This window comes from Somniosus microcephalus, chromosome 13 (assembly GCF_052327205.1).
Source record: "Somniosus microcephalus isolate GS21.2 chromosome 13, FLI_Smic_1.0, whole genome shotgun sequence".
NCBI lineage: Eukaryota > Metazoa > Chordata > Chondrichthyes > Squaliformes > Somniosidae > Somniosus > Somniosus microcephalus.
Genome location: NC_140999.1, coordinates 39,625,694 through 39,651,405, shown reverse-complemented (window position 1 = coordinate 39,651,405; position 25,712 = coordinate 39,625,694). Strand labels below are relative to the sequence as shown.

Genomic DNA, 25,712 nt, shown 5'->3' with positions numbered 1-25,712 from the left:
GGACCAGTACACGCGCCCAGTGAACGAAGTGTACGCCAGGCACCTCCTGGGGAGTCGTAAACAACAACCTGGGGAATCGACCGTGGAATACCTTCAGGCACTGTCTGTGCTTGGCCGGGCCTGTGGTTGTAAGGATGTAAAGGCCGCCGTGTACACAGAGGAACTTATCCGGGACGCTTTTGTAGCGGGCCACAGATCCAATTACACCCGACAGCGACTGTTGGAGCAGAGTAACCTCGACCTCAACAAGGCCTCTGAACTCGCACTATCGTTGGATGCAGCCTACCAGGGCATGGATGCCTACTCCTCTGCACCGTGGACGCCGCGGGGAATGACAGCCTGGGACACGGTAGGACCGCCTCATAGCGCCGTGCCAGCCCAGCCACACCCCAACAACGGCCCAACTACCGCAGCAGTGTCCCAAGGCCAGACAGCAGTGCCCCAAGGCCAGAAATGCTACTTCTGTGGCCAGGCAAAACACCCCAGAGCGCGCTGCCCGGCGAAAAACGCGATCTGCTCGGGCTGCGGGAAGAAGGGACACTACGCTAGCGTCTGCAGGGCCAAAGCCACCCCGAACCCCAGCAGCGCCGCGTGTGGGCCATGCGGGCCGCCATCTTGGACCTCCCCGGCCATGTGCGAATCACCGGTACAGCAGCCATTTTGGACGCCTCCAGCCACATGGGGATCATGGACGCCGCCATCTTGGACGACAGCCGGGACGCAGCAGGCCCCCGACACCGCCTCATCTGATACCCGCAGCGACACACCGACCCCTACGCTGGCATCCGTTACACTGGACCAAGCGAGACCGCACCAACTGGCCAGTTCCACAATGGACATTAAGGTAAATGGTCACGATACAATCTGCCTTTTTGACTCTGGGAGCACGGAGAGCTTCATCCACCCCGACACGGTGCGGCGTTGCTCTCTCCCAGTCCTGCCTGCGCAACAGCGGATTTCTATGTCCTCCGAGTCCCAGTCGGCGGACATCGGCGGCTACTGCGTGGTGACACTCGTAGTAGACGGGACCGTGTACGATCATTTTAAACTTCTGGTCCTGCCTGACCTCTGCGCTGCCGTCCTGCTGGGGTTAGATTTTCAGTGCCACCTTAAAAGTGTTACGATGGCGTACGGTGGACCCCTACCCCCACTCACAGTCCGCAGCCAGCAGCTTCCAAACTGCCCGCCGCGCACCAGGTGCAACCTCTCCACACTCAGAGTCACCCCCCCCCCAACTGTTTGCTAACCTCACCCCCGACTGTAAGCCCATCGCCACAAAGAGCAGGCGATACAGTGCCGGGGACAGGGTTTTCATTAAAACCGAAGTGGAGCGGCTCCTGAAAGAAGGGATTATTGAGGGCAGCACCAGCCCCTGGCGAGCCCAGGTTGTGGTCGTTAAGACCGGCGAGAAGCAGCGCCTGGTCATCGACTACAGCCAGACAATAAATCGCTACACCCTGCTGGATGCCTACCCACTCCCCCGTATAGCTGATATGGTCAACCAGATCGCGCAGTACCGCGTCTTCTCGACCATTGACCTGAAATCAGCGTACCACCAGCTCCCCATCCGCCCTGAGGACCGCCAGTACACTGCCTTTGAGGCAAACGGCCGCCTCTATCACTTCCTTAGGGTTCCCTTTGGCGTCACCAACGGGGTTTCCGTCTTCCAAAGGGAGATGGACCGGATGGTAGATCAAAATGCGTTGCAGGCCACTTTCCCATATCTGGACAATGTGACCATCTGCGGCCGTGACTTGCAGGACCATGACGCAAACCTCGAAAAATTCCTCCGCACCGCCCAACTCCTAAACCTGACATATAACAAGGAGAAGTGCATATTCCGCACAAACTGCCTCGCCATCCTTGGCTGTGTTGTGGAACACGGAGTCATCGGCCCCGACCCCGACCGGATGCGTCCCCTTATGGAACTTCCACTGCCCCACTGCCTCAAGGCCCTGAAGAGGTGCCTAGGGTTTTTCTCCTATTACGCCCAGTGGGTCCCCTACTATGCGGACAAGGCCCGTCCGCTGATCAAGTCCACCTCTTTTCCCTTGACGGCAGAGGCCCGCTTAGCCTTCCACCGTATCAAGGAGGACATTGCCAAAGCCACCATGCACGCAGTGGACGAATCCATCCCCTTCCAGGTGGAAAGCGACGTGTCTGACTTTGCCCTGGCCGCTACCCTCAATCAGGCGGGGAGACCCGTGGCCTTCTTTTCACGAACCCTCCAAGGCCCGGAGACCAGACACTCCGCTGTTGAGAAGGAGGCCCAGGCGATTGTGGAGGCTGTGCGTCATTGGAGGCACTACCTGGCCGGAAAACGATTTACCCTGCTCACTGACCAGCGTTCAGTTGCTTTTATGTTTAACAACAAGCAGAGGGGCAAAATCAAAAATGACAAGATCTTGAGGTGGAGAATCGAACTTTCCACCTACAACTACGAGATCTTGTACCGGCCCGGGAAGCTAAATGAACCTCCGGATGCGCTATCGCGTGGCACCTGCGCCAGCGCGCAGATCGATAGACTGCGGGCCCTCCACAATGACCTCTGCCACCCGGGGATCACCAGGTTCTTCCACTTCATCAAGGCCCGCAACCTGCCTTACTCTATTGAGGAGGTCAGGACCATGACCAGGAACTGCCAAGTCTGCGCTGAGTGCAAACCGCACTTTTATAGACCAGACAGGGCCCACCTGATAAAAGCCACTCGCCCCTTCGAGCGCCTGAGCGTCGATTTTAAAGGGCCTCTCCCCTCCTCCGACCGCAATGTGTACTTCCTCAATATTATTGATGAGTACTCCCGTTTCCCGTTCGCCTTCCCCTGCCCGGACATGACCAGTGCCACGGTCATTAAATGTCTGAACAACCTCTTCACCCTGTTCGGCTTCCCCAGCTATATCCATAGCGACCGGGGCTCATCGTTTATGAGCGACGAACTCCGTCAGTACCTGCTAACTAGGGGTATTGCCACAAGCAGGACCACCAGTTACAACCCCCGGGGGAACGGACAGGTGGAAAGAGAAAATGCGACAGTTTGGAAGGCCGTCCTGCTAGCCTTAAAGTCTAGGGGCCTTCCAACCTCCCGCTGGCAGGATGTGCTCCCCGATGCGCTCCACTCTATTCGGTCACTGCTCTGCACTGCCACTAACGCCACCCCTCATGAGAAAATGTTTGTCTTCCCAAGGAAGTCCACATCGGGGACATCGCTACCGCCATGGCTGACGTCCCCAGGGCCGGTCCTACTGAGAAGACACGTGAGGACCCATAAAACGGACCCCCTGGTCGAGAGGGTCGACCTCCTCCACGCCAACCCCCAGTATGCTTACATCGCATACCCGGACGGGCGGGAGGACACAGTCTCCATAAGAGACCTTGCACCCTCGGGGGCCGCAGTAACCCACTACCCACTACCACCCCCCCCCACGATCCGATATCCAGCCCCAGCAGACGGCAGGCCTGGGCCCCGCGACCCGCTCGACATCTACGAGGACGACACGCCTGTGCCACAGCCTACGCTGGACTCGACGCCGGAAACTTCACTACCCCTGCCGTCGCCACGCAGATCACAGCGGCAGACAAGACCTCCGGAGAGACTCCAATACACTAACTTTTAATACACTTCACCCCGCCGGACTCAATTTTAAACAAGCGGTGAATGTGGTAAACCACTGTTTGTATTCCTGTTTGTCCTGTTTGTATTCCACTGTGTACATGCCTGGACATGCCTCGGCTGACTCCTCCCACAGGTCCTAGTATAAAGGTGACTGCTCCCCAGCCCTTAGTATCATGGACCGGTCGACCACGCGAGGCAGACCTCCATTCTGTTGTTAATAAAAGCCTTTGGTTACTCTTCTAACTCTGTCTTTTATGAGTAATTGATAGCGCATCAAGAAGTTTACAGCCATTCAGCCCATCGTGCCTGTGCCGGCTCTTTACTAGAACAATCCAAACTGCTCTGCTTTCTTCCTGTAGCCTTGTAACTTCTTTTGCTTCAAATATTTTTCCAGCTTCCCTTTAAATGGTGCCATGGTCTCTGCCTCAACCATTCTGTGACAAGGCAGTCCATGCTCCAATTACCCTCTGAGTGAAGAAAGTTCTTCTAACATCAGTCCTCACTCTTGTAGTGACAATTTTAAATTGGTGATACCTTGTCACTGACTCCCAAACCAGAGAAAGCAATCTTTCCCTGCTCACTTCGTCAAAACTCTTCATTATCTTAAAAACCTCTATTACAGTAAATCTCCTCTTTTCCTTCTCTGCTCTAGTGGAAATAGTTCCACCAACTCACGTTTCTCCTCATAACTACAGTTTCCCAACCCTGACACCATTCTGGTGAATCTTCTCTGTACACTCTCTGGCTTTAACACTTTTTTCTATAATGGGGCACCAGAAATTGCACAGCGCACGCTAACTGAGGCCTAAGCAGTGTTTGTATAAATTCAATTCTTCACTTTTATACTCTATGCGCCTATTTAGAGAACCAAGATGCTGTACACTGTTTTATGGCTTTATCTACCTTCACTTGCACTTTCAGGGAATTATATATTTGACCCCTTCAGTGTCTTTCCATTGTGTATATACTCCCATTCCTTATGTTTTCTCCCAAAATGTTCTACCTCACACTTATCCACATTAAATTGCAGTTGCCACCAGTTTGCCCATTCTGCTAAACTATTTTCTTCCTGAAGTCTTCTACAATCCTACTCACTGTGTGCCAAACCTCCGACATTTGTGTTGTCAGTAATTATTGAGAGTGGTTTGTGTTTTCATATCAGTCTTTGATTAATTATAAATTAGCTTTCCCATTGCAGCTCAAATTGTCCTGTCTTTGTGATACTTGAAGTGAATAATTGTTCTGCTTTGGGGGAAATATGAAGGCATTATGGTAATTAGACCTGATTTGCATACACAAGTCTATTTGCAAAATAGACTTTTTGCAATGAGTCAAGTGTATGAATTTTGCATGCTTATGATGGTTCAGTTTCTGAATTCACAAATTGCTAAATCTTTTCCTGACTAGACATTAGCGGGCTGTGTCGCGGAGGCTCTGGGGGCTGTGTCGCGGAGGCTCTGGGGGCTGTGTCGCGGAGGCTCTGGGGGCTGTGTCGCGGAGGCTCTGGGGGCTGTGTCGCGGAGGCTCTGCGGGCTGTGTCGCGGAGGCTCTGCGGGCTGTGTCGCGGAGGCTCTGCGGGCTGTGTCGCGGAGGCGCAGCGGGCTGTGTCGCGGAGGCGCTGCGGGCGTGTCACGGAGGCGGAGGCGCAGCGGGCTGTGTCGCGGAGGCGCTGTGGGCTGTGTCGCGGAGGTGCAGCGGGCTGTGTCGTGGAGGCGCAGCGGGCTGTGTCGCGGAGGCGCTGCGGGCTGTGTCGCGGAGGCGCTGCGGGCGTGTCACGGAGGCGGAGGCACAGCGGGCTGTGTCGCGGAGGCGCTGCGGGCTGTGTCGCGGAGGCGGAGGGGCTGCGTCGTGGGGGTGGAGGCGCAGTGGGCTTTGTCGCGGAGGCACAGCGGGCTGCGTCGCGGAGGCGTGCTGCATCACGGAGGCTCAGCGGGCTGCGTCGCGGTGGCGCAGTGGGCTGTGTCGCGGAGGCGGAGGTACATAGATACATAGAAGATAGGAGCAGGAGTAGGCCATTCGGCCCTTCGTGCCTGCTCCGCCATTTAATGAGATCATGGCTGATCCTTTAATTCAGTATCCCGTCCCCGCCTTCTCTCCGTAACCCTTAACCCCTTTTGCCCGTAGAAATATATCTAATTCCCTCTTAAATATATTTAATGAGCTGGCGTACACTGCCCTCTGTGGCAATGAGTTCCACAGGTTCACCACTCTCTGAGTGAAGAAATTCCCCCTCATCTCTGTCCTAAATGGTTTAGCCCTTATCCTTAAATTATGTCCTCTAGTTCTGTTCTCACCCGCCAAGGGAAACATTCCTTCTGCATCCAGTCTGTCTAGACCTGTCAGAATTTTATACACTTCTATGAGGTCCCCTCTCAATCTTCTAAACTCCAGTGTGTACATCCCTAAACTACATAGTCTCTCCTCATAGGTCATTCCCGCCATTCCTGGTATCAGCCTGGTGAATCGCCGCTGCACCCCCTCCATGGCAAGAACATCCTTCCTCAGATGAGGCGACCAAAACTGTACACAGTACTCGAGGTGTGGTCTCACCAGTGCCCTGTACAGCTGCAGCAAGGTATCCCTGTTCCTGTATTCTAACCCTTTTGCTATGAAGGCCAGCATACCGTTTGCCTTCTTGACCGCCTGTTGCACCTGCATGCTCGCCTTCAGTGACTGGTGTACAAGAACACCCAGGTCTCTCTGTACTTCCCCCTCTCCCAATCTATTGCCATTTAAATAATAATTTGCCCTCCCGTTCCTGCACCCAAGGTGGATAACTTCGCACTTGTCCACATTATAGTGCATCTGCCATTTATCCGCCCAATCGCCCAGTCTGTCCAAATCGCTCTGGAGCTTCCTGGTCTCTTCCTCTGAGCCCACCCCACCTCCTAGTTTAGTGTCGTCTGCAAATTTGGAAATGCTGCATCCGACTCCCTGATCCAGGTCATTAATGTAAATTGTGAACAGCTGGGGGCCCAGGACAGATCCCTGTGGTACCCCACTTGTTACTGCCTGCCATTCAGAAAATGAGCCGTTTATTCCAACTCTCTGTTTTCTATCTGACAGCCAGTTCCCTATCCACGCCAAAACTTTCCCCTTTATCCCATGAGCCTCAATTTTCCATGCTAATCTTTTATGTGGGACCTTATCGAAGGCCTTTTGGAAGTCCAGGTACACCACATCTACTGGCTCTCCCCCATCTATTCTACCAGTTACTCCCTCAAAAAATTCCAATAGATTAGTCAAGCACGATTTACCCTTTGTAAATCCATGTTGACTCTGTCCTATCCTGTCCCCATTTGCTAAGTGCTCCGCTATTTCATCCTTAATGATGGACTCCAGCATTTTGCCCACAACTGATGTAAGGCTTACAGGTCTGTAATTACCTGCTTTTTCCCTACCCCCCTTTTTGAATAGTGGGGTAACGTTAGCTACCCTCCAATCCATCGGCACTGTTCCCGAGTCTAATGAATTCTGAAAAATCATCCTTAGTGCATCCGCTATCTCTAGGGCCACCTCCTTCAGTACCCTAGGATGCATGTTATCAGGCCCTGGGGATTTGTCCACCTTCAATCCCTTTAGCTTCCTTAACACCATATCCTTAGAGATATTGATTTGCGTCAGTTCCTCCTTTGCCAATGTCCCTATTTTTCCCGATATCCCAGGGAGGTTTTTTGTGTCTTCCTTCGTAAAGACTGACCCAAAGTATGCATTTAGTTGATCTGCCATTTCCTTATTTCCCATTATATATTCCCCCGTATCTGACTGCAATGGACCAACTTTGGTTTTCACCAGTCTTTTCCTTTTGATATATTTATAAAAGCTTTTGGAGTTAGTTTTTATATTTTCCGCCAGCTTGTTTTCGTAAGCTATTTTGCCCCTCTTGATCATGCCCTTTGCCCTCCTTTGCTCTATCTTAAACTGTTCCCAATCTTCCGCTCTGGCGCTTTTTTTGGCTATTTTATACGCCCTATCTTTGGATTTTATGCTGTCTCTAATTTCCCCTGTTATCCACGGTTGAGTCACCTTTTTAGATTTCCTTTTATGCCAGATTGGTATAAACAATTTTTGCAATTTTGTCATTCTATCTTTAAATGTTTGCCATTGTTTATCTACCTCCAGTCCTCTCAGGAACGTTGTCCAATCAGACCTACTCAGTTCCCGTCTCATGGCATCATAATTCCCCTTGTTTAAATTCAGGACCTTAGTCTCTGAGTCAATTTCTTCGCTCTCCATTTCGAGTGAGAAATCGATCATGTTATGATCGCTCTGACCCAAGGGTCCCCGTACAACAAGATTACTGATTAGTCCCTTCTCATTGCACAGTACCCAGTCCAATATAGCCTGTTCCCGAGTTGGTTCCTCGACATATTGATCCAGATAACCATCCCTTAAACACTCAAGGAATTCCTCCTCCTCATTATTTTTACTGATTAGGCTAGTCCAATCTATATGTAAGTTAAAGTCACCTATGATGACAGCTGTGCTCTTATTGCACGCTTCTCTAATTTCCCTCGTGATGCCCTCCCTAACCTCTATTTTACTATTTGGAGGCCTATATACCACTCCTATTAATGTTTTTCGCCCCTCGCTATTTCTTAGCTCCACCCATATAGATTCTGTATTAACTGAGTTAATATCCTTCCTTTCAATTGCATTTATCCCCTCTTTTACTAGCAATGCTACCCCTCCTCCCTTTCTTTTTTGTCGATCCTTCCTAAATACTGAATACCCCTGTATGTTAAGCTCCCAGCCCTGCTCACCCTGCAACCATGTTTCCGTAATCCCAATTAGATCATAATTATTAACCTCTATTTCCACAGCTAATTCATCTACCTTGTTCCTGATGCTTCTCGCATTAAGGTATAAAACCCTCAGGCTTTTTTTATGCTCACATTTTTTATGAATTAGTTTGGCCCTTTGTTTTTTGTTCCTCACCCTTTTACCATTTATTTCTGTCTGCCTTTCACTTTCCTCTATTTCACTACATAGGTTTCTAGCCCCCTGCCATACTAGTTTAAATGCTCCCGAACTGCTTTATCAAAAATTACCCCGAGAACATCAGTTCCATCTCTGCACAGGTGTAGACCGTCCCTTTTGTATAGGTCACACCTACCACAAAACTGGTTCCAATGCCTCAAAAATTTAAAACCCTCCCTCTTACACCACTGCTCAAGCCACGTATTTAGCCTAACTATCCTGTTCTCTGTACTCTTACTAGCACGTGGCACTGGTAGTAATCCAGAGATTACTACCTTCGAGGTCCTACTTTTTAGCTTGGCTCCTAACTCCCTAAATTCTACTTGTAGGACCTCTTCCCTTTTTTTAGCTACGTCGTTGGTACCAACATGTATCACGACAACTGGCTGTTCCCCCTCCCCCTCCAGAATGTTCTGCACCCGCGCCGAGACATCCTTGACCCTTGCACCAGGGAGGCAACATACCATCCTGGAGTCTCGGTCGCGACCACAGAAACCCCTATCTATTCCCCTTACAATCGAATCCCCTATTACTATAGCCCTGCCACTCTTTTTCCCTCCCTTCTTTGCAACAGAGCCAGTCATGGTGCCATGAGCCTGGCTGCTGGTGCCTTCCCCCGATGCGTCACCCCCCCCGACAACAGTACCTAAGACGGTGAACCTGTTGCTAAGGGAGACAACCCCAGGGGATTTCTGCACTACCTTCCTGCCCTTGCTCTGCCTTTTGGTCACCCATGTACTGTCTACGCTGGCCTTAACCTGCGGTGTGACCAACTCACTAAATGTGCTATCCACACCCCTCTCAGAATCGTGGATGCTCCAAAGTGAGTCCATCTGCAGCTCAAGGGCCGTCATGCGGTCCCACATGAGCTGCAGCTGGACACACTTCCCGCACACATAGTCGTCAGGGACACAGGAAGCGTCCCTGATTTCCCACATGTTACAGGAGGAGCATGACACAGGTCCGAGCTCTACTGCCATGACTTAACCCTTATATTACTTTTTAATTTTCTAGTTTTAGTTTATTTATCGACTTTTGTTTTCCCGAAGCTTACTTAGACCAATGTATACTGTACTCCTCTTATTCCTTTTTAAACTAACCAAATCCCACTAGTTTTGGTTTTACTTTCTAGGAAGGTTTGAGGAAAGTACTTACCAGTTAGTCTTACCTCCCTGGTCTTTCGCTGACTTCCCGGTCTTGTGTCCCCTTGGTCCTACGCCGACTTCCCGCTCCTCCCGGTTCCTGCCCTGCTGAAAAGAAACTGAGACCAAAAAATTTGTGACCTCTGTTTTTAGACAGCTGCTAAAAGACTACTAGGTTAGAGGAGGAGGGTGGGTGGGGTTTCCTACTCTGTAGGAACTCGGGTTTAAGCCACCACCCTCCTTAAATACCTTTCACCTGGGTGCTTCCCACCAGGTCCGCTTCTGAAAAAAAGCTCACGAGCTGGACTTTCGCCTCAGCTGTTTTTTTAAATGGCTTTTTAACTCTCTCCTTCCCTGAGATTGGAGATTGGTGAGGCCTACCTGGGCCTCTGGAGCCTCTTGTAGTCGCTCTGCCGCTCAGCTCCGCCTCCACCCGCTGCCGATGCCGCACTGGGGCCTACCTGGGCCTCTGGAGCCTCTTGTAGTCGCTCTGCCGCTCAGCTCCGCCTCCACCCGCTGCCGATGCCGCACTGGGGCCTACCTGGGCCTCTGGAGCCTCTTGTAGTCGCTCTGCCGCTCAGCTCCGCCTCCACCCGCTGCCGATGCCGCACTGGGGCCTACCTGGGCCTCTGGAGCCTCTTGTAGTCGCTCTGCCGCTCAGCTCCGCCTCCACCCGCTGCCGATGCCGCACTGGGGCCTACCTGGGCCTCTGGAGCCTCTTGTAGTCGCTCTGCCGCTCAGCTCCGCCTCCACCCGCTGCCGATGCCGCACTGGGGCCTACCTGGGCCTCTGGAGCCTCTTGTAGTCGCTCTGCCGCTCAGCTCCGCCTCCACCCGCTGCCGATGCCGCACTGGGGCCTACCTGGGCCTCTGGAGCCTCTTGTAGTCGCTCTGCCGCTCAGCTCCGCCTCCACCCGCTGCCGATGCCGCACTGGGGCCTACCTGGGCCTCTGGAGCCTCTTGTAGTCGCTCTGCCGCTCAGCTCCGCCTCCACCCGCTGCCGATGCCGCACTGGGGCCTACCTGGGCCTCTGGAGCCTCTTGTAGTCGCTCTGCCGCTCAGCTCCGCCTCCACCCGCTGCCGATGCCGCACTGGGGCCTACCTGGGCCTCTGGAGCCTCTTGTAGTCGCTCTGCCGCTCAGCTCCGCCTCCACCCGCTGCCGATGCCGCACTGGGGCCTACCTGGGCCTCTGGAGCCTCTTGTAGTCGCTCTGCCGCTCAGCTCCGCCTCCACCCGCTGCCGATGCCGCACTGGGGCCTACCTGGGCCTCTGGAGCCTCTTGTAGTCGCTCTGCCGCTCCGCTCCGCCTCCACCCGCTGCCGATGCCGCACTGGGGCCTACCTGGGCCTCTGGAGCCTCTTGTAGTCGCTCTGCCGCTCCGCTCCGCCTCCACCCGCTGCCGATGCCGCACTGGGGCCTACCTGGGCCTCTGGAGCCTCTTGTAGTCGCTCTGCCGCTCCGCTCCGCCTCCACCCGCTGCCGATGCCGCACTGGGGCCTACCTGGGCCTCTGGAGCCTCTTGTAGTCGCTCTGCCGCTCCGCTCCGCCTCCACCCGCTGCCGATGCCGCACTGGGGCCTACCTGGGCCTCTGGAGCCTCTTGTAGTCGCTCTGCCGCTCCGCTCCGCCTCCACCCGCTGCCGATGCCGCACTGGGGCCTACCTGGGCCTCTGGAGCCTCTTGTAGTCGCTCTGCCGCTCAGCTCCGCCTCCACCCGCTGCCGATGCCGCACTGGGGCCTACCTGGGCCTCTGGAGCCTCTTGTAGTCGCTCTGCCGCTCAGCTCCGCCTCCACCCGCTGCCGATGCCGCACTGGGGCCTACCTGGGCCTCTGGAGCCTCTTGTAGTCGCTCTGCCGCTCAGCTCCGCCTCCACCCGCTGCCGATGCCGCACTGGGGCCTACCTGGGCCTCTGGAGCCTCTTGTAGTCGCTCTGCCGCTCAGCTCCGCCTCCACCCGCTGCCGATGCCGCACTGGGGCCTACCTGGGCCTCTGGAGCCTCTTGTAGTCGCTCTGCCGCTCAGCTCCGCCTCCACCCGCTGCCGATGCCGCACTGGGGCCTACCTGGGCCTCTGGAGCCTCTTGTAGTCGCTCTGCCGCTCAGCTCCGCCTCCACCCGCTGCCGATGCCGCACTGGGGCCTACCTGGGCCTCTGGAGCCTCTTGTAGTCGCTCTGCCGCTCAGCTCCGCCTCCACCCGCTGCCGATGCCGCACTGGGGCCTACCTGGGCCTCTGGAGCCTCTTGTAGTCGCTCTGCCGCTCAGCTCCGCCTCCACCCGCTGCCGATGCCGCACTGGGGCCTACCTGGGCCTCTGGAGCCTCTTGTAGTCGCTCTGCCGCTCAGCTCCGCCTCCACCCGCTGCCGATGCCGCACTGGGGCCTACCTGGGCCTCTGGAGCCTCTTGTAGTCGCTCTGCCGCTCAGCTCCGCCTCCACCCGCTGCCGATGCCGCACTGGGGCCTACCTGGGCCTCTGGAGCCTCTTGTAGTCGCTCTGCCGCTCAGCTCCGCCTCCACCCGCTGCCGATGCCGCACTGGGGCCTACCTGGGCCTCTGGAGCCTCTTGTAGTCGCTCTGCCGCTCAGCTCCGCCTCCACCCGCTGCCGATGCCGCACTGGGGCCTACCTGGGCCTCTGGAGCCTCTTGTAGTCGCTCTGCCGCTCAGCTCCGCCTCCACCCGCTGCCGATGCCGCACTGGGGCCTACCTGGGCCTCTGGAGCCTCTTGTAGTCGCTCTGCCGCTCAGCTCCGCCTCCACCCGCTGCCGATGCCGCACTGGGGCCTACCTGGGCCTCTGGAGCCTCTTGTAGTCGCTCTGCCGCTCAGCTCCGCCTCCACCCGCTGCCGATGCCGCACTGGGGCCTACCTGGGCCTCTGGAGCCTCTTGTAGTCGCTCTGCCGCTCAGCTCCGCCTCCACCCGCTGCCGATGCCGCACTGGGGCCTACCTGGGCCTCTGGAGCCTCTTGTAGTCGCTCTGCCGCTCAGCTCCGCCTCCACCCGCTGCCGATGCCGCACTGGGGCCTACCTGGGCCTCTGGAGCCTCTTGTAGTCGCTCTGCCGCTCAGCTCCGCCTCCACCCGCTGCCGATGCCGCACTGGGGCCTACCTGGGCCTCTGGAGCCTCTTGTAGTCGCTCTGCCGCTCAGCTCCGCCTCCACCCGCTGCCGATGCCGCACTGGGGCCTACCTGGGCCTCTGGAGCCTCTTGTAGTCGCTCTGCCGCTCAGCTCCGCCTCCACCCGCTGCCGATGCCGCACTGGGGCCTACCTGGGCCTCTGGAGCCTCTTGTAGTCGCTCTGCCGCTCAGCTCCGCCTCCACCCGCTGCCGATGCCGCACTGGGGCCTACCTGGGCCTCTGGAGCCTCTTGTAGTCGCTCTGCCGCTCAGCTCCGCCTCCACCCGCTGCCGATGCCGCACTGGGGCCTACCTGGGCCTCTGGAGCCTCTTGTAGTCGCTCTGCCGCTCAGCTCCGCCTCCACCCGCTGCCGATGCCGCACTGGGGCCTACCTGGGCCTCTGGAGCCTCTTGTAGTCGCTCTGCCGCTCAGCTCCGCCTCCACCCGCTGCCGATGCCGCACTGGGGCCTACCTGGGCCTCTGGAGCCTCTTGTAGTCGCTCTGCCGCTCAGCTCCGCCTCCACCCGCTGCCGATGCCGCACTGGGGCCTACCTGGGCCTCTGGAGCCTCTTGTAGTCGCTCTGCCGCTCAGCTCCGCCTCCACCCGCTGCCGATGCCGCACTGGGGCCTACCTGGGCCTCTGGAGCCTCTTGTAGTCGCTCTGCCGCTCAGCTCCGCCTCCACCCGCTGCCGATGCCGCACTGGGGCCTACCTGGGCCTCTGGAGCCTCTTGTAGTCGCTCTGCCGCTCAGCTCCGCCTCCACCCGCTGCCGATGCCGCACTGGGGCCTACCTGGGCCTCTGGAGCCTCTTGTAGTCGCTCTGCCGCTCAGCTCCGCCTCCACCCGCTGCCGATGCCGCTGCGGGCTGTGTCGCGGAGGCGCTGCGGGCTGTGTCGCGGAGGCGCTGCGGGCTGTGTCGCGTAGGCGCTGCGGGCTGTGTCGCGGAGGCTCAGCGGGCTGTGTCGCGGAGGCTCAGCGGGCTGTGTCGCGGAGGCGCAGCGGGCTGTGTCGCGGAGGCGGAGGTGCTGCGGACTGTGTCACGGAGGTGCTGCGGGCTGTGTCACTGAGGCGGAGGCGCAGTGGGCTGTGTCACGGAGGCGGAGGCGCTGCGGGTTGTGTCGCGGAGGCGCTGCGGGCTGTGTCGGGGAGGCGCTGCGGGTTGTGTCACGGGGGTGCAGCGGGCTGTGTCGCGGAGGCGCTGTGTCGCGGAGGCAGTGGCGCTGCGGGCTGTGTCGCGGAGGCGCTGCGGGCTGTGTCGCGGAGGTGCTGCGGGCTGTGTCGTGGAGGCGCAGCGGGCTGTGTCGCGGAGGCGGAGGCGCTGCGGGCTGTGTCACGGAGGCGTAGGCGCTGTAGGCTGTGCTACAGAGGGGCAGCGGGCTGTGTCACGGAGCGGTAGCGGGCTGTGTCACGGAGTGGCAGTGGGCTGTGTCGCGGGGGTGCAGCAGGCTGTGTCGCGGAGCGGTGGCGGGCTGTGTCGCGGAGCGGTAGCGGGCTGTGTCGCGGAGCGGTAGCGGGCTGTGTCGCGGAGGCGGAGGCGCTGTAGGCTGTGCCGCAGAGAGGCAGCGGGCTGTGTCGTGGAGCGGCTGCGGGCTGTGTTGCAGGGTGGCAGCGGGCTGTGTCGCGGAGCGGCTGCGGGATGTGTCGCGGAGGGGCAGCGGGCTGTGTCGCGGAGGGGCAGCGGGCTGTGTCACGGAGGGGCAGCGGGCTGTGTTGCGGGGGTGCAGCGGGCTGTGTCGCGGGGGTGCAGCGGGCTGTGTCGCGGGGGTGCAGCGGGCTGTGTCGCGGGGGTGCAATGGGCTGTGTCGCGGAGGGGCAGCGGGCTGTGTCACGGGGGTGCAGAGGGCTGTGTCGCGGAGGGGCTGCGGGTTGTGTCGCGGGGGCACAAATGCAGCTGTTGAATATTTATACAGAATTTTCCTTCAGGAGATTGAGTGGGCAACTTTGATATGGTAGAGTGTACATGGGCTGTGGAAAGAGTGAGGTTGATGGGCTGGATGGTCTTTCTCGCTGCAATGTTTCTGTTTGCTGCAGCAATAAGTGTAACTCTGCAGCAACCACATCTCACCTGGTTACACTGTGATAGAGTTGTATCAATTTAGCTGTAGGTTCTACAAGTTTCCATTTGATTGATTTGAGGTTGTAATCTATGTCTTTCGCTAACCCAGGCCACAGTGCCTTGTCCTGACCGGACCACCATCGTCACGTCCAGCCCTGGTTGACATCACTCGCGCTTTTACAAAAAATGTTGGCCTCATGATCTGTGGACACATTCATAAGGTACGTGCAAACTTTCCTATCCCTCATTTATCTTAATTCTCATTCGCACCTCATTCATTGTTAAAGATGGCATGTTGAAGCAAGGGTTTTATACAATTGTCCTACCCAATAGGAATCCCGAAGACAAGCCCTAAAGGAAATGCTCGGAAACCAGGTGAAATACCAGAGGTGGCTGGTACACTGCAAGAAGAAGGGCTTTTATTCCCCAGTCTACGCTGAAGACCTTCGACAGGGAGCACTTTGCCTACTCCAGGTGAGATGCAGCCAAGTACTCCAACCCTTCCCCACCCAAATCCTTGAACCTTTCTACACCCTATTTTGACTCTTCTACATCCTATTCAAACCCTGTACACTCACCTCGAACTGTCCTACACCAATTTGAACCCTTCTACACCCTATTCTAACCCATCTACACCCAACTTGAACCATTCTCCCCAGCTCTCCTGAAGCCTGCTGACTCATGCTGAGGCACAGGTTCCATGTGTGTTGGCTGTCCTTTAGTACTTCACCCATGTGTGTGCCCAGACAGTGGGTGTTGGCAGGATATTTGACTGTAAAGGGCATCGCACCAAGCCTGATTATGTCTTTATCCAACATTCTCTCTCTCCTTCACACACACACACACTTTCCAGCAGCAGTCACTGCATAATGATCAGGAGCAGGAAACCTGGTTGATTTTCCCTCCCTAACCCAAGGGCACTGACGTCAATTATTGTAGCCCGACCACCACTTTGGCGGAGATCAGGTAACTCAGCACAGAGTGTGGGCAGAACCTGCAACCTTCTTGCTCTGTCTAACTTAGCATCACACTGGGTGGGGCATTTACCCAATGAAAATTGGGGTGTCCGTGATTAACAACCCTTTCCTCATTGGCATTAGTGAAGGTTAACGGGGGTGGGGGAGGAGACTGTTAGAAAATAAGAAATGATTGTGACTGCAGCTAACGAAGGTTTAACTGAGCTGGAACATACTCTCTATTCTACAGGCTGCAGGTCTCGGGAGGATGAGGCCCAACACTCTGGTCCTGGGCTTCAAGCAGAACTGGAGCTCGATCAGCTTTAAGGAATTGGACTGTTACATCAACATTATTCAGTGGGTACTGGCAGTCATTGATAGGTTTAATATAAACTATTTGTTTCCTCACAAAGAAACACCCGCTGTAACTCAGTATGGCAATCAACAGCTGAACCTTTAGTGCGTCTGATTGTTGGGTCAGTGTGTGACAGCCTGCACTACTGCACCTGGAACTCTTTTCCTATGTCTTGCATGCAGTATTATCAAAGATGTGACAGGAGTACGAGGCCGTGTTGGTGTGCAAGGCCGTATGTGAGGATGTAGTGCGTCAGGTTCCAATGCGTGAGGCTGCAGCTGACTGAACCGTTACCTGGAAGTTCAGCTGTGTGTTAGCTTGCCTTGGTTGGTAGCACCCTTGCTTCTGAGTCAGAATCTTGAACATTCAAGTCCCACCCCAGGACTTGAGTGCAATATCTAGGCTGACACTTGGATGTAGTATTGAGGATGTGCTACATTGTTGGGGGTGTTGTCTTTTGGATGAGACATTAAACCTGCTTGATCAGATGAACGGCACTATTCCAAGAGCAGGAAGTTCTCCTGATACCTTGGCAAACATTCCCCCTCAACCAGCAAAATAAAAAACAGATTAACTGGTCCTTAACCTCATTACTGTTTGTGGGATTTTGCTAAGCACACATTGGCCTGCTGCATTTGCCTACAAAGTAACAGTGGCTATACTTCAGAAGTAATTCATTGATTATGAAGTGCTTTGGAATGTTCTGAGGATGTGAAAGGGTATATATAAATGCAAGTTGTTTCTTTTAGAAGTGCCTAACTTGACAGATCCTAAACTATTCAAGAGGTGAGGTTCACGAATATTCAAAGTTGGGTAAGTGTTACTGTTCAGGTTAGTGTTAGGGTTCAGGCTAGCGTCAGTATTTGGGTTATTGTTTGGGTAAGTGCTGGTGTCCAGGTTAGCGGTGGAATTCAGATTAGCATTGGTGTTCAGGTTGGTAATAACGTTCGGGTCAGATTCAGTGTTTGAGTTAGTGTTAGTGTTGGCATTCGGTTAATTGCTAGTGTTGAGGTTAGTATTAACAATTAGGTTAGCATTAGTGTTCAGCTTAGCTTTAGTATTTGGGTTAGCTTTAGGGTTTGAGTTAGTGTTAAGGTTCAGGTTAGTGCAAGTGTTCAGGCTAGCATCAGGTTATCGTTACTGTTTGGGTTAGCAATCAGGTTCATTTTACTAATGGGTTAACATTCAGGCTAGTGTTGGCGTTCAAGGTAGTGTCAGTTAGAATTTGGGCAAACGTTCAGGTTAACAATAGTATTAGCATTAAGGTTTGGGTTAACATTAGTGTCAATATTAATGTTTGGTCTAGCATTCAGTTAGTAATAATGTTCTGACTCAGTTTAGTGTTTGTGGTTGGGTTAGTGTTCTTGCATGGGCTGGCATTCATAGAAACATAGAAACATAGAAGATAGGAGCAGGAGTAGGCCATTCGGCCCCTTGAGCCTGCTCCGCCATTCAGTGAGATCATGGCTGATCATCCAAACTCAGTACCCTGTCCCTGCCTTCTCCCCATATCCCTTGATCCCTTTAGCATTAAGAAATATATCTAACTCTTTCTTGAATATATTTAATGAATTGGCCTCAACTGCCTTCTGTGGTAGAGAATTCCACAGGTTCACCACTCTCTGGGTGAAGAAATTCCTCCTCATCTCTGTCCTAAATGGCTTACCCCTTATCTTGAGACTGTGACCCCTGGTTCTGGACTCCCCCACCAACAGGAACATCCTTCCTGCATCTAGTCTGTCTAGTCCTGTTAGAATTTTATAAGTTTCAATGAGATCCCCTCTCATTCTTCTAAACTCCAGCGAGTATAAGCCCAATCGACCCAATCTCTCATCATACGTCATTCCTGCCATCCCAGGTATCAGTCTGGTGAATCTTCGCTGCACTCCCTCCATGGCAAGAACATCCTTCCTCAGATAAGGCAACCAAAACTGCACACAATACTCAAGGTGTGGTCTCACCAAGGCCCTGTACAACTGCAGCAAGACATCCTTGTTCCTGTACTCGAACCCTCTCGCTACGAAGGCCAACATACCATTTGCCTTCTTAACCACCTGCTGCACCTGCATGCTTACCTTCTGCGACTGGTGCACAAGGACACCCAGGTCTCGTTGCACTTCCCCTTCTCCCAATCTATTGCCGTTCAGATAATAATCAGCCTTCCTGTTTTTGCCACCAAAGTGGATAACCTCGCATTTATCCACATTATACTGCATCTGCCAAGCATCTGCCCAATCACCCAACCTGTCCAAATCATACTGGAGTTTCTCGTCATCCTCCTCACAGCACACACGCCCACCCAGCTTTGTGTCGTCTGCAAACTTGACGATATTACATCTAGTTCCCTCGTCTAGATCATTAATATATATTGTGAATAGCTGGGGTCCTAGCACCGATCCCTGCGGTACCCCACTAGTCACTGCCTGCCACTCGGAAAAAGACCCGTTTATTCCAACTCTTTGCTTCCTGTCTGCCAACCAGTTCTCTATCCAAGTCAGTACCTTACCCCCAATCCCATGTGCCTTAACTTTACACGCTAATCTCTTATGCGGGACCTTATCGAAAGCCTTCTGAAAGTCCAAATACACCACATCCACTGGTTCTCCCTTATCTATTCTACCAGTTACATCCTCAAAAAATTCCAGTAGATTAGTCAAGCACGATTTACCGTTTGTAAATCCATGTTGACTTTGTCCGATCCTGTCACTTTTCCAAGTGCTCTGCTATTACATCTTTTATAATGGACTCTAGCATTTTCCCCACTACCGATGTCAGGCTTACCGGTCTATAATTCCCCGTTTTCTCTCTACCACCTTTTTTGAATAGTGGGGTAACATTAGCTACCCTCCAATCCATGGGAACTGTTCCAGAGTCTATAGAATTTTGGAAGATGACCAGCAATGCATCTACTATTTCTAGGGCCACTTCCTTAAGTACCCTGGGATATAGATTATCAGGCCCATTGGATTTATCGGCCTTCAATCCCGTCAATTTCCCTAACACCATTTCCCTACAAATACTGATTTCTTTCAGTTCCTCCCTCTCATTAGACCCTATGTTCCCCGACATCTCTGGCAGGTTATTTGTGTCCTCCTTTGTGAAGACAGAACCAAAGTATGTATTTAATTGGTCTGCCATTTCTTTGTTCCCCATTATAAATTCCCCTGATATTGACTGCAAGGGATCTACGCTTGACTTCACCAATCTTTTTCTCTTCACATATCTATAGAAGCTTTTACAGTCAGTTTTTATGTTCCCTGCAAGCTTACTCTCATACTCTATTTTCCTCCTCTTAATTAATCCCTTTGTCCTCCTTTGCTGAATCCTAAACTATTCCCAATCCTCAGGTTTGCTGCTTTCTCTGGCCAATTTATATATCCTCTCCTTGGATCTTATGCTAACCCTAATTTCCCTTGTTAGCCATGGTTGAGTCACCTTTTTTGTTTTATTTTTATGCCAAACAGGGATGAAGAAATTCTGTAGTTCATCCATGCGATCTTTAAATGTTTGCCATTGCCTATCCACCGTCAACCCTTTAAGTAACATTCCCCAATCCATCCTACCCAACTCGCGCCTCATACCATTGTAGTTTCCTTTATTTAAATTCAGGACCCTAGTCTCTGAGTCAAATACCTCACTCTCCATCTTAATGAAGAATTCGATCATATTATGATCGCTCCACCCCAAGGGGCCTCACACAAAAAGATTGCTAATTATTCCTTTCTCATTACATAATACCCAGTCTAAGATGGCCTGATCTCTAGTTGGTTCCTCGACATATTGGTGCAGGAAACCATCCCGTATACACTCCAGGAATTCCTCCTCCACAGTATTGTTACAAATTTGGTTAGCCCAATCTATATGTAGAGTAAAGTCATGATAACTGCTGTGCCCTTATTGCACGCGTCTCTAATTTCCCGTTTAATGCCATCCCCAACCTCCGCATTACTGTTTGAGGGTCTGTATACAACTCCCACTAATGTTTCCTGCCCCTTGGTATTTCTCAGCTCTACCCATACAGATTCCACATCATCAGAGCTAATATCCTTCCTTACAATTGTGTTAATCTCCTCTTTAACCAGCAATGCTACCCCACCTCCTTTTCCTTTTTGCCTGTCTTTCCTGAATATTGAATACCCCTGGGTATTGAGTTCCCAGCCTTGTTCACCCTGGAGCCATGTTTCCGTAATCCCAATCATATCATATCTGTTTACATCTATTTGCACAGCTAATTCATCCACCTTATTACGTATGCTCCTCGCATTAAGACACAAAGGGGGAAAAATTGGGTGAGTAGCACCACCTGTTAGCGCCTAAAGAGGCAGTCAGTGGCTGTAGCGCCAGTGGCTGCGCCTCCTGCGATATTCAGCAGGGGCGCTAATGGTGGCATTAGCCTTTTGCGCTGTGCCGCCACCGATGACGTCATCGATGTGCGCAGCGCCCCATTCGCGCCCTGATCGCGATATTTGGTAGCGAATGTCGCTGTAGCGCCATTCGCTATCTGCGCCCGGTTCACGGGGCCTTGCTGCGCCGGCAGAGGTGCAAGTTAAGGTGGAGGTGCAGGGCGGCCGCCTGCCAGCACCTCTGTCCCCGGCCTCCTGGTCCCCCCCCCCCCGCGGCATTGCCGGCTGTTTCCCGAGAGCCCGGCACTTCTCCTTGGTGCCGGGCTCTTTTGCCAGCACTCGTGATCAGGGCTCGCACTGTTGCAGGCCCCTCCCCCTTAACAGTGGGAGGAAGGCCTGCAGTACCACAGCGTGCCGTGCCGCAGTGTGTGGCACTGCGGCACGTAGCGCTGTGAAATTCACTTTCAGCGCCCTAAGAGGGACGCGGAGCGCCTCGAGCCGTGCCCCGTCTCCCTCTAGGGGCACTTCAACTGAATTTGCGGCGATCGCTAATGTGGCGATCGCGGCGCAAATTCCAGCGCCCAGGCGAACTTTGCGCCGCTTGGGCGCCTCAGGCCAATTTCTAGGCCAAAGCCTTCAGGCTTGTTTTTTTAACACTCTTAGAGCTTTTAGAATTAGTATTTACTGTGGCCATGTTTGATTTAAACCCTTGATTTCTCTGACTGCCACTTTTGCTTTTCTCCTTCCTGTCTTTTGCTTCTATCCTTGTTTCCCTTTCCTCTGTCTCCCTGCACAGGTTCCCAACCCCCTGCCATTTTAGTTTAAACCCTCCCCAACAGCACTAGCAAACACTCCCCCTAGGACATCGGTCCCGGTCCTGCCCAGGTGCAAACCGTCCAGTTTGTACTGGTCCCACCTCCCCCAGAACTGGTTCCAATGTCCCAGGAATTTGAATCCCTCCCCCTTGCACCATTCCTCTAGCCACGTATTCATCTGAAATATCCTTCTATTTCTACTCTGACTAGCACGTGGCACTGGTAGCAATCCTGAGATTACTACCTTTGAGGTCCTATTTTTTAATTTACCTCCTAACTCCCTATATTCAGCTTTTAGGACCTCATTCCAGTTTTTACCTATATCGTTGGTACCTATATGCATCACGACAACTGGCTGTTCACCCTCCCCCTCCAAAATGCTCTGTAGCCGCTCCGAGACAGCCTTGACCCTTGCACCAGGGAGGCAACATACCATCCTGGAGTCTCGTTTGCGACCGCAGAAACGCCTATCTATTCCCCTTACAACAGAATCCCCTATTACTATAGCTCTCCCACTCTTTTTCCTCCCGTCCTGTGCAGCAGAACCACTCCTGGTGCCAGGAAGTTGGCTGCTGCTGTCTTCCCCCGATAAGCCATCTCCCTCAACAATATCCAAAGTGGTATATCTGTTTGAGAGGGGGATGGCCACAGGGGACCTCTGCACTACCTGCCTGCGCCTACTACTCTGCCTGGCAGTCACCTATTCCCTTCCTGCCTGTGCAGCCTTTACCTGCGGAGTGACCAACTCATTAAACGTGATATCCACGACGTCCTCAGCATCACGAATGCTCCAGTATGTATCCATTCGCAGCTCCAGCGCCGCAATGCAGTCTGCCAGTATCTGCAGCTGGATACACTTCCTGCACACATGGTCGTCAGGGACACAGGAAGTGTCCCTGATTTCCCACATAGTGCAGGAGGAGCATGCCATGGGGCCGAGCTGTGCTGCCATGACTTACCCTTTAATTAATTCAAATTAAATTAAATCAATTCAATATCAGTAATTTCACTACAATTAACTGATATACTCAAGGGCCCTTGTTTACCAGCACTCCCCACTACACAACAGAGACCCTAGAAACTATAAACCACAAAATTTAAGTTTGGAAAAAAGCGAGAAAGAGAGAAATACTTACCTGCTTTCTGGTGATGTCACACTTCGATTACTTTTTACTTCTCTCTCTCCTCTCTCCGACTCTGTGCCTCTCGCAGGTCCGCCGCTCAACTCCAGTCCCAGGCCTCCTTTCCGCGCTCTTTTTATCCTCCTCTTGCTGACTCTGTGCCTCTCGCAGGTCCGCCGCTCAGCTCCGGTCCCAGGCCTCCTCTCCGCGCTCTTTTTATCCTCCTCTCGCTGACTCTGTGCCTCTCGCAGGTCCGCCGCTCAGCTCCGGTCAGTTTAGCATTATTATTTATGTATGAGTTTGTATTCAGGTTAGCATTACTAATTGTTTTAATATATAGGTTAGCATTACTGCTAGTGTGTGGGTTAGCATTCAGGTTAACATTAATGTCTGGAATAGTGGTAGTGTCCATTTTCAGGTTAGTGCCAGTGTTTGAGTTGGCATTAGTGTTAGTGTTGATTCTTAGGTTAGTGTTTGGGTTAGTGATAATGTTTGGCTTGCCATTATTGTTCATATTCAGGTTAGCATTAGTGTTTGGGTTAGTATTAGTGTTGGAGTTGGGTTAGTATTAACATTAGTGTTGGTGTTTGGGTTAGTGTTAGTGTTGGAGTTGGGTTAGTATTAACATTAGTGTTGGTATTTGGGTTAGTGTTGGTATAGTGTTCAGGTTAGTGTTTGCGATAGCGTTAGAATTCGGGTTAGTATTTTGTTGGCGTTTGTGTTCAGGTTGTATGTGTTAATATTCAGGTTAGCATTAATGTTAATGGTCGGATTGGTGTTAGTGATCGGGTTGGCATTAGTGTTCAGGCTGGTATTTGGCTTCCCGTGGCAATATTGCACAGCACAGTTCCTAGGCTACTTTAATATTCATTTTAAATGTGTTAATTCCTCCAGTAAAATAACTGATAAAACAATTTCATACAAACAGAGAACGTGTTTGGTTATATCACACGGTACTATTTCTAGGTTCAAGTAACCTGTCTCATTATTCTCTCCCTCCTTCTTCAGTGATGCCTTTGACTTTCATTATGGAGTAGTGATTCTTCGACTTCAAGGAGGACTGGACATCTCTCAGTCTCAGGAACAAGGTAACTTAAAAAAAATTGTGTGGGAACTATGAAGTTTGTGCTTCTCAGGGACAAGGACAATCCGTACTGGGGAACTGAATGTCAGATTGACGATATGGAGGGACTGAATGTCAGTAAGTGTGGGGGAATCATGGGTGTAGACTCACGTCCATCACTGTGGTGTAGCATTGCTGAGCCTGATCTTTGTGCAGGATGTTGGTTGAGATTGGGATCCTCAATAAAAAAAAAAGTTTGTGACACTGCTGTGAAGCGTAAAATCTTAATTTACAACTTCGTGCCCCTTAACAAAAAGTTAGATGTGATGTGTGTGATCTTAACTTACAACTCTCTTTCTTACAAGAAATAAATGTCTCTCCGGACAAAGACACAGCCAGCATGGGACAAGATAACGTGGAGTCTAAGGCAGAAAGGGTCACTACCACCTCTTCATCCCCTGTGGAAAAAGAAGGCAGCCACTTTGGGCCCTCCCAGTGTGGTAAAGGTGAGACACTGTCAGTCTGCTGTTAAAAGGGAGATACTGTCAGTGCTGTTAGTGGGGAAATACTGTCACTGCTGTTAATGGGGAGATACAGTCACTGCTGTTAATGGGGAGATACTGTCACTATTGTTAATGGAGATACTGTCACTACTGTTAAAGAGGAGACACTGTCACTGCTGTTAATGGGGAGATACTGTCACTGCTGTTAATGGAGAGATACTGTCACTGCTGTTAAAGGGGAGATACTGTCACTGCTGTTAATGGGCAGATACTGTTACTACTGTTAAAGGGGAGATACTGTCACTGCTGTTAATGGAGAGATACTGTCCCTGCTGTTAAAGGGGAGATACTGTCACTACTGTTAATGGGGAGATACAGTCACTGCTGTTAAAGGGGAGATACTGTCACTACTGTTAAAGGGGAGATACTGTCACTGCTGTTAATGGGGAGATACAGTCACTGCTGTTAATGGGGAGATACTGTCACTACTGTTAATGGGGAGATACTGTCACTACTATTAATGGGGAGATACTGTCACTGCTGTTAATGGGGAGATACTGTCACTGCTGTTAATGGGGAGATACAGTCACTGCTGTTAATGGGGAGATACTGTCACTGCTGTTAATGGGGAGATACTGTCACTGCTGTTAATGGGGAGATACAGTCACTGCTGTTAATGGGGAGATACTGTCACTACTGTTAATGGGGAGATACAGTCACTGCTGTTAATGGGGAGATACTGTCACTACTGCTAATGGGGAGATACAGTCACTGCTGTTAATGGGGATATACTGTCACTGCTGTTAATGGGGAGATAGTGTCACTGCTGTTAAAGGGGAGATACTGTCACTACTGTTAATGGGGAGATACTGTCACTGCTGTTAATGGGGAGATACAGTCACTGCTGTTAATGGGGAGATACTGTCACTACTGTTAATGGGGAGATACTGTCACTGCTGTTAATGGGGAGATACAGTCACTGCTGTTAATGGGCAGATACTGTCACTACTGTTAATGGGGAGACACTGTCACTGCTGTTAATGGGGAGATACTGTCACTGCTGTTAATGGGGAGATACTGTCACTGCTGTTAATGGGGAGATACAGTCACTGCTGTTAATGGGGAGATACAGTCACTACTGTTAATGGGGAGATACTGTCACTGCTGTTAATGGGGAGATACTGTCACTGCTGTTAATAGGGAGATACAGTCACTGCTGTTAATGGGGAGATACAGTCACTACTGTTAATGGGGAGATACTGTCACTGCTGTTAATGGGGAGATACTGTCACTGCTGGTAATGGGGAGATACTGTCACTACTGTTAATGGGGAGATACAGTCACTGCTGTTAATGGGGAGATACAGTCACTACTGTTAATGGGGAGATACTGTCACTACTGTTAATGGGGAGATACTGTCACTACTGTTAATGGGGAGATACTGTCACTGCTGTTAATGGGGAGATACAGTCACTGCTGTTAATGGGGAGATACTGTCACTGCTGTTAATGGGGAGATACAGTCACTACTGTTAATGGGGAGATACTGTCACTGCTGTTAATGGGGAGATACTATCACTACTGTTAATGGGGAGATACTGTCACTACTGTTAATGGGGAGATACAGTCACTACTGTTAATGGGGAGATACAGTCA

The 25,712-nt window shown here is 52.3% G+C and overlaps 1 protein-coding gene across 1 annotated transcript in view; it reads left to right on the top strand.

Annotated features, from left to right (window-relative positions):
- The window catches only part of LOC147108244 (solute carrier family 12 member 2-like), a 315,116-nt gene that overhangs the window by 136,991 nt on the left and 152,413 nt on the right, over positions 1-25,712 (top strand). The window contains exons 16-20 of the mRNA XM_086004787.1: positions 15,011-15,122; positions 15,235-15,375; positions 16,108-16,214; positions 23,500-23,579; positions 23,920-24,060. Coding sequence (XP_085860913.1) covers positions 15,011-15,122; positions 15,235-15,375; positions 16,108-16,214; positions 23,500-23,579; positions 23,920-24,060 — 581 coding nt within the window. The remainder of the gene's footprint in view (positions 1-15,010; positions 15,123-15,234; positions 15,376-16,107; positions 16,215-23,499; positions 23,580-23,919; positions 24,061-25,712) is intronic.